At 48.4% G+C, this 16,942-nt stretch overlaps 1 protein-coding gene across 2 annotated transcripts in view; it reads right to left on the bottom strand.

Moving 5' to 3' along the window:
* SLC35F4 (solute carrier family 35 member F4) overlaps positions 1–6,547 on the bottom strand; it is a 108,630-nt gene extending 102,083 nt beyond the window's left edge. For both annotated transcript variants that reach the window (XM_035551313.1, XM_035551314.2), the window contains exon 1: positions 6,445–6,547. In XM_035551313.1, the coding sequence (XP_035407206.1) occupies positions 6,445–6,547 (103 nt within the window). The remainder of the gene's footprint in view (positions 1–6,444) is intronic.
* Between the last annotated feature and the right edge of the window lie 10,395 nt (positions 6,548–16,942).

Genomic DNA, 16,942 nt, shown 5'->3' with positions numbered 1-16,942 from the left:
AGAAATGATTGCAAACGCCCTAAAACACGTAATAATAAAGGTGTTTAAGAAGGAGAAAGACAAAAGCTCACTCGGAACTATTTGTAATGTTATTTTTACAACATTTAACCAAGACCAGAGCTGTGCTTGTCTGCCTGAATGGCCAAGCTCGGTGAGCCCAGGAGGACAGAGGGACAAAAAAGCAGACAGAGAGCACACAGAAATGCACCCAGGTACTGAAATCACCCCTACCCAGCCTCAGCGCCAGGCCAGGCTCAGCACAAGAGGCGCTGTGTAGTCACCAGTGGAGGAAGAGATCGCTCCATCAAACGTTGCCTTGTTCTGTGCAATCTCCAGCAAATTAACATCCCTCTCCCCCACTTTACTGTCTCAACTTCCCCTGCCAAATAGGAGTATTTTTTCTCAAAGTCCTGGCAAACTTATTTATGAGAAATCTTTAAAGCTTGGGAAATAATTCTTATTTAGGTACAGAAGACTGGGAGAGACTTTTTGGCCATTAATCCCAGCCTTCTGCTAATTTCCAGCCTTAATTTATTTGTGGGCTGTCCAGACCCATTTGTACGTGTGCCAACAAGCTATTCCAGCTTCAATAACTCTTCTCTCCTACCTTTCCCCGTTCATCTTCCCAAGATGTATTTGCAGCAGCAGCCATGTTCCCATCTTGGCTCCCCTAAACGAGCCAAGCTCTGCCTGTCCCCTCCTGCAGGCGCGTGTTCCCGTGGCCCTGGTCACCTCGTTGTCCTTCCCAGCTCAAATTCAGCCTTCTTGCCCACCGTCGTTCAAAGCTTCTTCTCCTTCCAGCTAAGGAGACCCCTCGTCCTCGAGTCCCTTGAGGGAAGGGGAGTTGCCACGCTCCAGCCACTAGCGCAAGGCTGCCACGTAGCCCTTTGCAAACAAAAATCCACGCAAAGCCTGGCCCTACTCCAGTACCGGATACATACCTGATCCTGCCAAAGTTAGCAGGCAAAGGAGTATTAACAACACGATTTCTGCTGAAATAAATTATTTTATAAGTTATTGCTACTGGTGCTGATGCACAGCCATATATATGTATATTTTGCTTGGACAGCCAAGTCTGCAAGGAGGAAGCAACTCCACCAGGACTGCATCCCGTCCTCCGACATCCCCTTCGTGCCCCCAGAGCTGGCAGAGGGGGGAAAAAATAAAAGAAAAGAGTTAAATCTAGAGTTTTCCATCCAGCCCCTTCTGCAGCACACCCTCCCTAAAAGAAGAGCTGGGAATAATTCTCATATGGGAAATCCCTGCCCAGCATGAAAGGGAAGGGCTCTGAAATGAAGCTTTTTCCAGCTAGGCGTGGGTTTTAAGGACTTGAGATGCAAACACGGGGGCAGCCGCCACAACTGGTACAGGCTGAAATAGCCCTGAGACTTCTTTAACTTACACAGAGGCTGATTCAGGCCCCATCGCCTCCCTCCCAGACTCCCCACCAAGCACAGCCCAAAGAAACCAGCCTCATCCACCAAAAACGTCGGAGCTCCTTTCCTCGACTCCTTCTTTCCAGTCTCTCCCGTTGCGGGTGCTGTGCGTGGAGAGGCCGGGGGCTCTGCAGGCTGCTGGAGAACCAGCGGGGCGCCTCCAGGAACGAGCGAGCCTTGGCTCCCCCTTGGTTCCCCTCGCTGGAAGGGACGAGCCGCCAGGAGGGCACGGTGCTCAGCAAGCAGGGAGAAGATCTCGGTTTGCCATGTGATTCGTACTGCAGCAGAGCTGCTGGCACAGCTGCTCCAACAGCCAGAAGAAAATTCCCTCCCGTGTTCTGGAGGCAGATTTCCCCTCTCTGGCCTTCTGCGCTGTTCGGGGAGCAGGAAAGCGGAGTTGTCAAGCCTCTGATGCCGGCTCGTCATGCCTGGAACCCCAGTGTTATTAAGCCAAGCAATTAAGCACGGACGTCGCTTTAAACACTTTGTCAAAGCCCAGCGGTTTAGCACAAGTCCACACTTAAGCAGCCGCTTAAGTTCATTGCAGACTTGAGGCTTAACTCGTCAAATTAAACCACAAAGCCTCGCTCGAGCTGCTCTAGCGGAGTAAGAAAACACAAAGCCTATTCTCTACAGCAACTGTGCTTGTGCTAGGGCGGGTTCAGCACTTCTTCCTGGTGCCCAGCACTGCTAAGGACAGAGCTGGGAGGGCGTCTGGCCCCGCAGGCTCACGCGATGGTGCTGCTGCAGCAGAGGGATCGCCCCCAAAATGCCACCGCGTGGGCACAGGACCCCAGCCCTGCTGCCAGCACCTTGCCCCGGTTCGAGGCAGGTCAGAGGAGACAAGAAGGGGGGCTTGGAGCAGTGTTGGGGCACGTACAAACCTGGTTGGGACCTAAGTGCCTGCTGGAGGCTGGTGTTGAGGGCCTCCTGGGGTGGGAATCAAACCCTCCAGACCCGAAGGAGAACAGACAGATGGGTGGAAATACGCTTTGTGTATCACGGCAAGCTCTCCAAGCACAGTAAGATGAGGTGATGGCTCACATGAAGAGCTAGGGGAGCAGGCACAGCCACTGCAGCTTCAGTACCGTTATGCCGTCTGTGTCTGGGCCAGAGAAAACGGGGCTGCAAAAAAAAAAAAACAACAACAAAAAAAAAACCAGCTCTGCAATACTACCTACCAGGACAATACATAAAACTTTGTGGATGGTGAAAAGAGCTCCATCAGAAAAGACATCACGCAGGCAGAAACCGCTCGACTTGGAGGTGGACTTGGTGAAGCTGATGAAGATTAGAGAGAAACGTTGGCTGGAGAAGCTTTAATTCAGGGGAAGGCACAGAAAGACTGGAGCCTCTGTTCTACACCAGCACAGAGCTGACGTTGATGCCCTGGGAAATACGGAGTAATTTTGAGGAAACTCACTGGAAGAGAGACAAGCTGTCACAGGGTTTCCTCAAAGTTATTCCATAAACTCTTCTTTCTCACAGGAGCCAGAGACTTCATACACACTCTGTACATTATAAATGTAGGAATTGAGGGACCAAGCCATGCATCCAAAGACAGAAGGTAACTGGGATCAGGAAGGGCCCTTTTCATCTCTGGAACAAGTTGGGGGAAAACAAAAGACAAATCATCACATCTTGCTCTAACACTCATGTCTTACTATGAAGGGTATGGGATTTTTGCAATATACGTGGATGCAAATACCAGACCAAAATCCATGCTTCTGTTTAATGAGATGGCTTACAGAGAAGTAAAGAAGCTGTTTTCCTTCTCTAACAGCTTTTAAGGATAAATAAAATAACAGAAGTGCCTGACATAATTAACAAAAGATTCATCATCACATGCACAAGCCCAAGGCTGAAGCAGGTTAGTGCACACAAATACAGAAGCAAAAGTCTCTAGAAAATACCCCAGTTCTTTTTAAAGACAGCTGTTGAACACTACAGACCTTTGGCACTGGATTTCTGAACCATTTGTGAACAGTCCTTCGCCTTCACGCAGAACCCTAGGCTTGTTCTCCTGTTGAACCATGAAATACACGCCAATCCACTAAAGGAGGGATGTAAATCACCAGCACAATTCATTCCTTGGGCTTTTTTTGTGTATGTGACATTTTCCGGGACCCACAGCAGCTGCCCAGCCCCAGCCTTCACCTTTTCTCCCTGTCCCTAGCTGGGCACAACAAGCTGGGGACAAAAAGACGACTCAACAAAGGCAGGGAGCAGCTGCGGGACATCATCATCCAAACAACATCCCCACCTGGTGCCTGGCCAGCTCCCTGATGAGACCTGTGGGGTAGCAGAGAAGTAGACAGAGCAAAGCCATGCCGGGGACAACAGCTCATCCTCAGCTGCCCTCTTCCCCAGGCACTCTTCAGACCCGGGCAGGAGCAAGGTGACAGTGGCAGAGACTGATTCCACGTCCTAAAGGTCTGGGCATGCAGCAGGTCAGCAGCTCTCAAGTACGTTCAGAATGAGTTGTACAGACTGCCCACGTGAGTGCTTACATTTTGATAGAGCTGTAGTTGTACACAACTAGCCGAGAGAAGAACTGTCCACAGGACTTTGAAGCAACACCCCCTGAAGGCTATACTTCAGCCCAGACACATGATCAGAGTAAAACCTCCAAGCCAGGACCTACAACAGTGCCTAGTGACTCTCGCTGCTTCAGTGCCAAGAGGCTACAAGACGCCTGATGCTCTCGGTGTCTAAAAGATACCTGCTTTTTCCCAGATATAGTAGAACTTCTTTGTGAAAATCTTAAGACCTTAGACCCAACAAAACACAGCCATGAGAATAAGTTAGTAAGACATTAGACCCAACAAAACATGAGGATAAGTTAGTCATTTACCAACTGCAAGCAAAAATCCAAATCCAAAAAATTATGATGATGGCTCCAAAACTTATGAGACTGCTTTAAAAAGTGTTCATGGTTTAGAAGGAACACACAATTTCCATTTACCGTAGGACATTTCACACTTCCAGTTTTTCTCTTTAAGGATGATGACCACAAATTTTGCCTTTTTTTTTTTCTTCTTCAAACAGCAAGACTTGAGACACTAATCCCCCCCCCCAACACACACGCACACACGTGCACCCCTGTCAGCATCCAGTCTTCCACAGTGGTACAAAAGACTACAAGATTTACAATAAAATCTCAAGAGGCAGCACTTCCGTGAGCTTTCCCCTCTCCAGGCATGCTTTATCTAATTTCAAGCAAATGCAATTTGTAGCATCTGCAGAACCTGCTCCTGGACTGAGAAAGCTTGTGTGCGCCTGGGCAGTCCCCCCCGCCGCCCCCGTGCAGAGCCAGTTATGCTGCCAACACTGAAATCAGGTCTGCATTGGGATCGAGAGCGGGAGCGTTGCTGCAGACTGAAAAATTGCATTCTGCCACCAAAGCAAACTCATGACAAAGTACGAAGCTGGTTCCCTCATCTTTCACGGGTAAATCACACTGGAGAGCTCCCCTGGAGCCGCTGCAGGACACCGGTCCCACCTGGCTCAGACTTCAAACAGGCACTGGACAGCCCTGCATCCATTCCTGCGGATTGCTCTCAGCTCCTTCCCAACTTCTCTGCCTGCAGCCAGACCGCCTGACCTCGCCGAAGGATCCCACCGCCTGCCGTGCTGTCAGCGCACCGCCGAACAGCTGAGCAAAAGCTCGGGGCTTGAGCGCTTGCTTATTCACCTGGCCCTTACGCGAAGGAATTTCAGTTTATTTTTTGAATACACGGCTTTCTTCCCTCTTTCACAACAAGCCCCCTGACACGCTTGTCTGAGCTGAGCAGTTTATTTACCGCGTTTGGGCTTCTTGTAGCCGCGCTGGAGAGCGCCGCACTGTTCTGGAAAGCAGCTCACCGCCTGGATCCCAAGGGGAGCTTAAATACGCAGAGGAAAGTCTGCTCCTCGGTGCTTACCTCACCTGGGTTGTTTTCTTTTTTCTTTCCCCCCCCTTTCCTTTATTTCCTCTCCCTCCCTTGCCTGCATTTCCCTTTTGTTTTCCAGTTTTTTTACGCTATAGCACCTTGCAGCTTTTGCAAACTGCCAAGTAACTATCAGACACTAAAACCCTAACGCATCCATTTCCTCGGTGGTAAAAATGAACCATTTCTTTCATTAGCCTAACTTTCACCGCTAAACAGCCCTACAGAGCCCTGGGACATCCACAACCTCACAGAAACCCACGGAGGCTCTCCCAGCTGCTAGAACCCCGCTGTTCCTAATTAAAAACTTCAAAAGCGAAAATAGTGGATCTCTGCAAGGACCGACCGCTTTAACCTCAGCGGCTCCTTTTAACAAGGAATAAAAACACAAAAACCCACAAAACACCAAAACCATAAGCCATAAACGTTTCACATTAAGATGGCATAAAGACAAATCTCTCAATAACTCCCCACCTTTCTGGAAAAATCCGATTAGTTTGGGGATTTGGGGGGAGGAAGGTGAATATTCTGAGAGTTTTTAGGCTAAAAGGGCTGGGGAGGGACCCCACAGGCACTGAAACTTTGCCGAGCCCTCGGCGAGCCAAACCCCGCTGCCGGGGTTTGCTGGGCTGCTGGGTGTTGGGGGTGGGTGGATTAAAAAAAAAAAAAAAAAAATAGGGAAACTACAGAGAACAGGAGAACCCCGCACACCTCCCGAGCGCTGGCTGCAGGATGGCGCCGCGGGCAGCGAAGTTGTGAGGCGAAACCCCGTGTCGTCCGCCCCCGGACACACACACACGGCCGCGGAGGGGCTCCCCCAGCTCCTGGGGAGCCACCTGGGGGGCTGAGGGGGCGAACCCCGATATCTGGTTCCCCACCAGCCCCGGGAGGAGCCGGCCGCAGAGCCCCCGGCTCGGCCGCCTCCCCTCAGGGGACAGCGGGGAGGGGGAGGGAGGGAGCCGCCAGGCGCCCCCGCTCCGGGGGTCATTTTGTGGGGACACACGGGGGGCTCTGCCGCTCCCCCCTGCACACACACGCACACACACGCACAGGGGAAAGGCGGGGAGGGCCAGCCTTACTTTTCTGGCTGGAGTAGCCCGGGTAATATCCATAGTAGCCCGTGATCCGTAAGATCCTGTCCTCGATGGTGGCCACGCCGTTGGGTGCTGCCTTCCCATCCATAGAGGGAGGGAGCCGCGGTGGGGCGGCCGGGCGGGACGGCGAGAGGAGCCGAGCCGAGCCGGGCGCTGAGGAGGAGGAGAGAGAAAGAAGAGGAGGAGGAGGAAGAGGAGGAGGAGGAGGAGGAAGGCGGCGCGGGCACGGCCGCCGCAGCTTGTGGCGGTGCCGCCTGGTGCAGGACGGGCTCCGCAGCGCCCGGCCCGGCCTCTCCCTGCCGGCCCTGCCCGCCCTGTTCCGCCCAGCCCCGCCGGGGGGCCGGGGGAGGCCGTTCCGCCGGGGTTTTTAACGGCACGGGCATAAAAAGTGCCGGGGGTCCCCGAGGGATGCAGCTGAGGGGGGACGGGGTGTGAGGGGCGGCACGCTGAGGCGGGGGGGGGGTCGGCACGGGGGGGGGCATGCTCTGTTTTGTGTAACACCCTGGTGTCACCCTGTTCCTGTCACGACCCCCAAATCCTCCCCGAGCTGGAGACGGTGGTCCCAGCAGAGCGACTTCTGACACAGGGTTTGGGATGGAGAACTTGAGGCTGGTCCCTCTTGGTGCCTCAGAGCAGAGCTGGCCACCACAGCCTGCACCGCAGAGCCTGAAAGGACCTGGAACAGAAAACACCTGCAAACCTCAGGGAGCACGGCCACCCAAGGGACACCACTGTGTGTAGAGTTGAGGGGGTTACTCCATCTTCCAGGGTGGTCCCATGCATTGGTAGCTCCAGCCTTAATGTCCTTGAGAAAGACAACCTGAAATGGTAGCTGCAGACCATGAACCCATGGGTCCCCAGCTGCGGGGAGAAGAACCCCGTCTGCAGGCTGGTCTCAACCTTTCCTCCTGCCCACAGGCATTCAGCATGGGTCGGTCTCCATCAGGTGCTGGGGTGTTGTGGTACACAACAGCATGAGCTACACACAGCAGGCAGGAGCGCAAAGCATCGTGCACGTGTTCCTAGCGCAACACCATATCGTCAGCTCTGCCTCCCCGGGGGCTGCACACAGATGTCAGGAAAGGGATAGAGGCCAAATTTGACCTCAAAGGACTGTGAGGGGCGGGAAGTTTTCACCACCACGTGTTGTCTGTGTCCTTCCAGAGAAGCCTGTGACTGTTTTTGTGTGTCACTCGGAGGCACATCACCTCAGAAACAGCAGCTGTGCTGTGCCGTGCTCCAGGAAGGTTCAGAGGAGGAGAGTGGGTATCTGCCCTCTGTCCATGAAGAGCAGGAAGCCATTGAAGCTGATTGTACACCTGCTCTAACTAAGGCCTATCCATAAGATATCCTCTAAATCTTTTCCTGCATTTGAAAAAAAAGAGATGAGAAGTTCATCATTTGATTTTGTGACTCATTCCAAAGGTTAATTCTTTCATTGGTAAAAATCAGGCACTGAATTACTTGACTTTTCCTGCTACTGGTCCTTGTTATGTTGTTCTCTGCTAGACTGAAAAGACCATTAGTAGCCAGCCTTTTTTCTCCCAAGATGTATTTATATCTAGTAATCAGCCCTCTTTTTTTTTTTTTCCACCCCTTCAATTGTTTTTTGGCTTTTATACTTTACCAGCTCCCTTTCTGTCCATTGCCATTAACTGGTGTACAGGGAACCTCGTCAAACCATTTCACATCCATTACTTCCTCCCCTCTTCACATTAATTCTTCTCCCTTCCATGCTTGGCTAAATAAGCTGATAGCATGAAACAGCCTTTCATGAGCACAAACAAATAAGAGATGCATTAAAAATAGCCGTCGCTGTGACTTTGCATGGAGAGTCATTAGCTGGTTAGTGTTCATACAGTGCTTTGAAGATCAACATTTTCATGTGTATGAATGAAGATATAATAAAGGCACTTAAGGTATTAAATAGTCTTTTGATCTTGATTTCTTGTCTCCTGCTGAGCTGTTAGGTAATACTAAGGGCAGTTACAAATCAGTGAAAATCAAATACCTATAACTCAGGACTTCAAGACATAGCTCATTTCACAGCTTCTTCGTTCCCTTTTAGGCTAGTTATATGAAACAAGATTAATGACTTTTAGTGCTTTTCAGTTTATGGATTTGTTTTTCTTATTTGTCCAACAGAAGCACAGACTCCTGCATGGCAAATTTACACCTACTGAAAACAGACATTTTTGTTTTACTTCTGATCTCTAGATTGTTTTATGTAGCTTGCACCTCTCCAGGATGTCACAGACCACAGGACAGAAATGGCTGAGAGCCAGACTGTGTGTATTAGTTGGCTTTGAGAGGTGCTGGGTCAGACGGAACTGGTAAGGCTCTAACCCCTTCTGCAAAATTAGAATTCTCTGTCCTAGTTAAGGAAGCACAGTTCATGCAAAAATCACTTGCATGGTGTGGTGTGTGGAATCTCTGAATAAACCACAAACTCCCCCCTTCCCTATTTCACCTCCAGTGGGAGTTGGTGTTATGAGAACATTACCAGCATTGATCTCAGCTTCAAAGTCAGATTTGGGGACTTAAAATTGTTAGTTTGCTGAGAAGGAAAAAAAATGACTGGTTCATTTGAAGGTTAAACTAATATGCCCAGAAACAACTCTAAGCTTCAAATTCTTTCCAAATGCCTTAGTTCTGGCTTAATTTTTCATCTCCTCTCTTCCTTTTATCCTGAGTCTTTCAAGGACATGCTGTGCATGTTTAAGCATCACTAGATGATAATATAAGCAAAGCTATTCTTGAAATTGCTCCTGACTGTGGTTGCCTTCCAACACCACTCTATGCAATAGATGCACAGTGGTACCCTCTGTCTCTTTGAAAGCTTATAATGAGTTGCAGCTTTGTATTGTTTCTGAATTCCTACTATGCTGATGATTTTTCTTTTAAGAAAAAATAAAGCAGATTGCTTTTTCTGCAATTAGGCTTTTTTTCAAGTTACAATTAAAGGAGTGCAGAGGAAGCCCAGCTGAGTAAGATGTATGAACTACCATTTATTACCAAGAAAAAAAAAAAAAGAAAAAAAAAACAACACTTAAATGATTAAGGACACATGGGAACTTATTTGTTTCATCTTTTCAAGTTAACAGGCCCATCAGAGTTTCTAGATGCAGAAATATGCTGAAGTGATTTTGCAGAGAGATTTGTACTTTTACCACTCTGTGCCTAAAATCCAAAAAAGAACTTTAAAAGCAGCAATTTAACTTGAGGCTTGTTGTTGTGCAGGTTGAATTCCCCCCACTCTGTACAAATAGAAATCCTTCTCTAGAGAAAGAAAAAGGCTTACACCATTAATGGCCACAGAATTTGGCCGTGTTTTTTCAAAGAAACAGAAAACAAACAATCAAACAAACAAAACCCCACCATATTTAACTCCAGGCCATATGTTTGCAAAAATAACATCTCAAGTGAGAGAACAATGTAGATGTCTCCTGATCATCTTGCTGAGTCTGCAGACAGACAGTCCCAGTGTCTTTTTTTTTGCTGCTCACAGCTTTCCCAGACAGCCTCAAATAGAAAGGAACAAGGTTCTGGGCATATGTCACAGCTGTCTTTCAAATCCCTTGAGATGGTGCTGGAACTGTGAAGACTCATGAAATAGTGAGGATCCTCACATGGGTAGAGCCTGAAGAAGCAGACCTTTCCTCATCTGCCTGGTTTTCAACCACATCAGGTCTGCTGCTTTCTCCACGAGACAAGAACCATCATTTCTTCCTTTTTAGATTCTTATGTTGCAAGATACCCTAAAGACCCAACGGTGATCAAAGCGTAGTAGGTCCCCCCGCTGGACACAGCCCGATGGTTTTAGGGAAAGACAAGGGGCAAGAGAGACAGCAAAAATGGTTGGAGTTGGAGAGATCTGCCTAAAGGAGATCAACAACAGGCTTTGGGGATTGCCACCCAGTTATCCTGTTTCCCAAGCCACATCCCTCACTTCTTCCTTCACTTCACACCCTCCCACTTCTTCCTTCTCCACGCACCTCCCCGGCCCACCCAAAGCAAGAGAAAGGGGTGATCTCCGTCCACAAATAGAGGTTAGCACCAATCCTGCTGCCTCAGCTGTTTGAGGAGGTTCTGGCCCAAGCTGGTATCAGCAGTGAGCTACAAAAACCACAGGCAGCTTTGGTCTGTCAGTGCCTGTTACTTTCTGAGTGCAGCTCACCTGTGAACTGGTGAGCGTCTGAAAAAAAAAAAATTGCAACACTGTGAGGAATGTTTAAAGCAAAATGACTCTTTTAAATGAAAAATTAATTACAAGTTGACCATTCCAAATTAATCGTTTTCATTCCAATATCCTGTTGGCTTTTTTAATAAGAACGTGACCATTTGGCTTGGACTGCAACTTAACACAAATCTTTAAAAAGTCATGGCAAATATAACTTCTGTCATTACAATAAAATTACTTTGCGAGTTATGGGCCCAGCGCTCCTCTCCGACAGGTCCATGAGGTTGTGCTGGTGTAAAACTAGCATAAATGGGAAGAAGCTGGCCCCACAGATAGGGAACAGAAGGTCTGTAGCATTAGTCTGTCCTCTAATTGTCTTAAGTGGTGGCCACGAAAGTCACTGGAGCATATCCAGTTCTTCCTCACTCAGCCTCACACCCACGAGGGATGAGGAATGGACTAGTCTCGGTGTTGACATCAAGGTCAGAAAGGACTCATTGACAATATGAAACCATTTAGTGTAAATATGCCTGAAGCTGGCAGCTTGGTTTTAAGAGCTTTTCCCCTCTGTTTGCAAGCTGGGGAGCTTCCAGCTTGGAACAAAATTTGTAGGCCAGTTCCAAAATATTTCAGAGCATCACCAAATATTAAAAGGTTTTGATTTGGCCATGAGCTAGGCAGTTTTTTTAATGCCAATTGATTTCATTGAAGGGAAGCAGAACAAGAAACAATTAATTCTTTGTGAAACTAAGACGCAAAGATGGTATTAAGGATGGAGAAGAAAGCTGCCAGCAAAATAACAAAAGGAAAACTGTAGAACAAGAATGAGAAATGGGAGTGAGTAACAAAGACAAGAACTGAATGAAACAGAAAATTTGCCAGTAAGTGAGATGTGTCTGTGCAGACACTGTAATAGTGATAATGTGTGCTAGAAAACAGCAGTGCCTTCTTGATCCTGATCTCGGCTGTGGCTTCCACTCCTGGAAAGGGACCAGCTCTGATTCACATGGGGCACTGAGAGACAGAGGTAGGTAGCACGTGCTCCCAAGATGTACAAAAATGCAAACTCCCAGCTCTGTACAGTTATTATAACCAGAGCTAGCAAGGAAAGAGCTTTCACAGCAGTCATTACTTTTGTTTGCAAATATCGAAGGGAGGTAGTTACTCCTCTGAGCCCATGCTCTCAATCATTTCCTGGAAACATTTATTTAGCAGGAACACTGTCGATATATTGATGTTTGTTTCAAAGAGAGGGGAAACAGGGAAGACCCTCTCAGAATCGCAGACTGGTTGAGATTGGAAGGGACCTGTGGAGGCATCTGGTCCAACCCCCTGCTCCAGCAGGGCCACCCAGAACAGGGTGCCTAACACCACATCCAGGCTGTTTGGAGCTCTCCATGGAGGAGACTCCACAGCCTCTGGGCAGAAATGCTTCCTGATGGTTAGACAGAACCTCCTGTGCTCCACTTTGTGCCCATTGTCTGTTATCTTGGCACTGAACAGAGCCTGGCTCCTCTTTGCACCCTCCCATCAGGTGTTTATGGACATTGATGGGATCCCCCCGAGCCTCCTCCCCTCCATGCTGAGCAGCCCCAGCTCCCTCAGCTTCTCCTCACAGCAGAGCAGCTCCGGTCCCTATGTTGGACTCTCTCCAGTATGCCCAGGTCTCTCTTGTACTGGGGGGCCCAGAACTGGACCCAGCACTCCAGGTGCGGCCTCACCAGTGTGAGACGGAGGGCAAAGATCGCCTCTCCTGACCTGCTGGAGATATTTTGCCAAATGCAGCCAAGAATACCATCGGCCTTCTTAGTGGCAAGGCCATGCTGCTGACTCACGTTCAATTTGGTCTCCACCAGGACTCCCAGGTCCCCTTCTGCAGAGCTGCTTCCCACCTTGGTGGCCCCCAGCACTTTGGGGAAGGGGGGAGGCTGTCCAGATTGCAACTGGTTGTTGCAGGTATTTGCTCCCTAAGGACCATCCAAGTCACCCCTGCTCATTCTCAATGATAAAAAAAGAATATCTGTTACAAGACTCCATACAAATGCAAATAGCACGTGGGTACTGTGTTCTACATCATGGACCAGGGGTCAAGATGCCAAGAAAGGACTCATTTTTGCAAAATACTGCTTTTTACCTTCCTTCTTTGATAGCTAAGCTCATTACAGTACATTACATATCATTTACAGCAGCTGATGGACTGGTTTGCTCTGCGTTTTCAAATCCCACTGCTTCTGCAAGGTCTGAGAATGATCAGTGTCTCTTATGAATGGCCACAACCAGGTTCTTCTGCTGTTCTCAAGAGAGCTGCGAATGTTTAGACCCACAGAAGATCCTTGTTGGGGGCAGTGAGAAGCAAGGCAGAGAAAGAACAGCTAGACATTCAGATTCCAGGCTGACTGCAGTGGTAGGACTGGGAAAGGAAATGGCTATTTGTAAAGACAACAAGTTTGGTTTTTAATGGGTTGTTTTGGTGGGTTTTTCTTTCCCTTCCCCCCCCCCCTTCTTTTTTTTAATAACTCTATGCTGCTATTTCCAAGGAACCACTTTCCTGCTAATGCTCGTCTTTCCCACTCAAACCAGGATTAGATTTCTGAACAATCTGCAGTGTTTGGGAGGCATGGTGGAATTTGATTTCTACGGTGTGACTCAGAAATCAGCTGTGATGAGACCCACACTGATTTAAAGAACATCTGGTAATATTTTGGGTACTTCTCCCCATCCCTGGAATTAGGGCTGGTGCCATTGGGAAGCAAGCACGCTGAGGCACTGACATGGAAGAGGATGGCTGGCAGTTAGGACAACACTGAGCTTATGATTCAGTGTCAGAAATTTCCTCCGTCCTGCAATCTTCTATGCCAATTTTTTCAATTGCTTTTGACATCAGCAGGAAGCACAGCAAGACCCACAAAAAGCAACAGTCCACGTAACTCACAAAAGAAATATGCAGCCCTGGGCTGTCTTACAAAACAGCTTTCTTGTGGATGATAAAGTCCTGGCTCTTTTAGTACATCTGCACCTATGAAGTTTCCCAGATGGTGTTTTGAGGAGATAAGAGAGTTCACAAAAAGTGACATGCAAAAACCTAAAAATCTCTACTACCTCCTGGTGGCAGAGATTTGCTCTCTGTATGCATAGAAAAGATGCTGACGGAATGAGGCTTATTCATGTGGCACCGCTGTACAGATTTTGGTGGCTTCACATCAGCTCCATAACCCCTAAAAGTTCCCCAGGGATACCTAATGTATTACCTGAGCAGCAGCTGTTGAGTCTGTCCTCAGCTCCTCCTTCCCACCCTTCTCCCTGCCTATGTCAAGCCAATTCTGTTAGGCTGCTCCCCACTCTGACCAGCCGAGCCAAAACGAAAGATCTTGTCCTCTGCCTCCTTCCTTCTGACATATCTTGTGCTGCTGGAGAAGGTGAGCTCGCCCCAGGCTCACCCCTAAGCGCAAGGAATTTAAAATAAGCAATGCGACAACCCCAGCAGCGAGATGAGTCGTGTCCCTTTGGGCTTCCCAGCTCCCACGGGAGGATAGATAGAGCCTCAGCTCCTGTTGGTGTCCTCACTGAATCTATACCTGGTGCCTAAAGAGACGTGTCGCCTTGCTGGTCATCTCCTGAGGACTGAGCAGCTGGGTGACACATCTCAGTGCACCCTGGGACTCTGCAGAGCTAGCTCCTAGAGAAGAGCTTGCAGCTGCTCCCCAAGGACCCTTCGTGACCGGTTTCCCATCACACACATGGCACTTTCACTCCAGGAGGCAAAAGCTCATTCTTAATGTGAATCAGGGCTCAGTTCGGTGATCTGAACATCATCGTCTGGTGTTGTCAGAGAACACGGAGCTGCAGAGAGCCGGCAGGTAGGACAGGGGACCTAAGGATATGGTACGTTTCTGTGCTGGCAGCAGGCAACCATGCAGTGTATCGTAGCACATCCCAAATATCTCTAAAGGTTTCTATGAAGCCCTCAGTGTCATCAGTACGTAACCGGTCCCTGTGCAAATTGATTTGGAAAAAAGAAAGTCATCCTGATGCCTCTAAAGGCAGAGACACTTCATCCTGAGTCATGTACACTTCCAGGAGCCAGAAGAGCAGGCTCTTGCATCGTCCTAAGCTTGGCAGATTTGCTGACTGCATGCCTTGAATTGTCTGAATTGCACCTGGGAGGTTACAGAGCAGCATAACTCAACAGAGGCCAACAGCAAGCACTCAGGTTGGCTAAGTGTGCGTGCACATCTCCCTTGAAAATATGCCATCCAGTTAGAAACATAATTATGTGAAGAGAGCAAGCTGTCCCAGACCTGGGACTGCACCTCAGCTGTTTTCTGCTTTCCCTGCTAGCCGCAGGATGCCGGGTACATCAGTCTGGAGAGGTACAGATGCAAGCTGAACCTTTTTGCTTTTGGGAATTAGGTTCTTAGGGTGTAAACCGTGTGTGAAGGTGCATTGATTTTATCTTTTCTTTCCATCTTTCCATCTGTTTACCATGCTGGGCTAAGTCAAGCAGATTGCAGTCCTCCCTGCCCAGCGTCAGCACCCTGACTTTGTCACATCACCAAGCGGAGCTGACGTCCCTGACCCCTCTCTGGGGGGACCTCACAGACCTGTCCCTGCAGAAACACTACATCACACCCAAAGAGCCTGCAAAATGTGTGAGCACCTTGACAGCCTCCCTGCCCAGGTCCCCTCACATAATGCAGCCCCGTCACCAGAGTATTCAGTCGTATTTCTATCATATGCCCCAAATCTAGGATTGCTCATGACAGGAGATAAAAACCTGGAAGGGTCTGACCCTTCCCTAAACCATTCTGAGTCTTTTCCACAATATTTTCTGCAATGCATATTTTGAGACTTCACATTTCCCACCTTGGCAGCTAATTCATAGCTGTGGGAGCAAGCTTGCATCAACTAACACTTTCTGTAAATGATCGGAGGGCAGAGTATGGTTTTTAACATTTGAGAAAACTCCTCGGATTAGATGCATTTGTAAGAAAGAAATCTGGTGTCCCACTCCCTCTGCTGGTGCAATTTTTCAGCCATTACTTTGTACCAAAGATGAAGCTGTCCCAGTGCTGTTTTCCAACACCTAACATGGCTCTGCCTTTTTGAAAATCTATCACCGTGCCCAAGGAGAAGGCTTGAGAGAGATGGCAGATCTCTTCTGCAGCCAGTTTTCTCATTAAATCCAGGTTGTCCCAGATGGCACCGCATGTTTTATGGCTGCCTCTGAACTTTCTGCTTGAGCTCTGCTATTGGGAGATTTATTTCTGCATCTGTAGAGACACCTCATGCTACCCAAGCTTTTCTGCTGTTATTTTTTTCTGCTTCCATGACCATTTCAAAATTCACATTTCTTCCTTCAGGATCACCTGTCTGCTTGTTTCATTTTAGTGCTTCAGCTGTTAGAGGTAAGATCCCAGCGTACACGTGTCATTCTCCTCTTCTCAATGACATCACATCAAAGAGCTTTCCAGACTGCTGGGCAATCCTTTCATTCTGACATCCTTATTATAATGAAGCCTCCTAGCCTATGCTGGTCAAACAATACATACCTGTATAAAATACAGTAGAAACTCAGACAGGCTGCCTGGTACCAATAAGCACAGGCAGGGATATCCCTTCAGAGCCCTCGATATATTCTGCCTGGAGCCAACGCTGATGAATTCAGGACTGACCTGATCCAGGCATGCCCCTCCAGAGCCAGAGGCTGTCCCCAGGGTTCCCAGGTCCTGAAGCCACTGAAAGCTGCATTTGAAACAGCATCTCAGGAGGTCGTTGCATCCAGTTTTTCTCCCAGCTATAGGTTCAGCTCTATCTGTAACCACCCTGTACCTAAAACGATGCCCACCCCACAACAGAGAGCCCATCCAGCCCCGGAGCACCAGGGAAATGGTCCTAGATGCTGTGATGTTAAAAAAAAAAAAAAAAAAAAATTCTTACTACCTCTTTATCACAATACCCAATTCCAGTTCTAGGTAGTTCAGTTTTATTACGCAAGGTATGATAAAATGTGATCCCATAGGGTCAGAAGGAAAACGGTGATCAGGTTCTTCCTTTAACAACCCCCCTATAATGCACTGCAGTCATTTAAACGTGGTCTTTGGTGTCTACATGATCAGAGTGTGGCTCGTATATCTAACAGGGTTGTCAAATATCAGCACAGACCAACACATTCTGCAGCCAGAACAAGCTATCATATTGAAATACTGACCTGGAAAACATCAGAAATATTCGCTATTCATCACATAAATTATTAAACCTTCCATCAGGAACAGAGCCAGCTGTTACTGTCTTCAGATAAATAAA

Source organism: Cygnus atratus, chromosome 5, assembly GCF_013377495.2.
Source record: "Cygnus atratus isolate AKBS03 ecotype Queensland, Australia chromosome 5, CAtr_DNAZoo_HiC_assembly, whole genome shotgun sequence".
Taxonomy (NCBI): Eukaryota; Metazoa; Chordata; class Aves; order Anseriformes; family Anatidae; genus Cygnus; species Cygnus atratus.
This window is presented reverse-complemented; position numbering and strand designations above follow the sequence as displayed.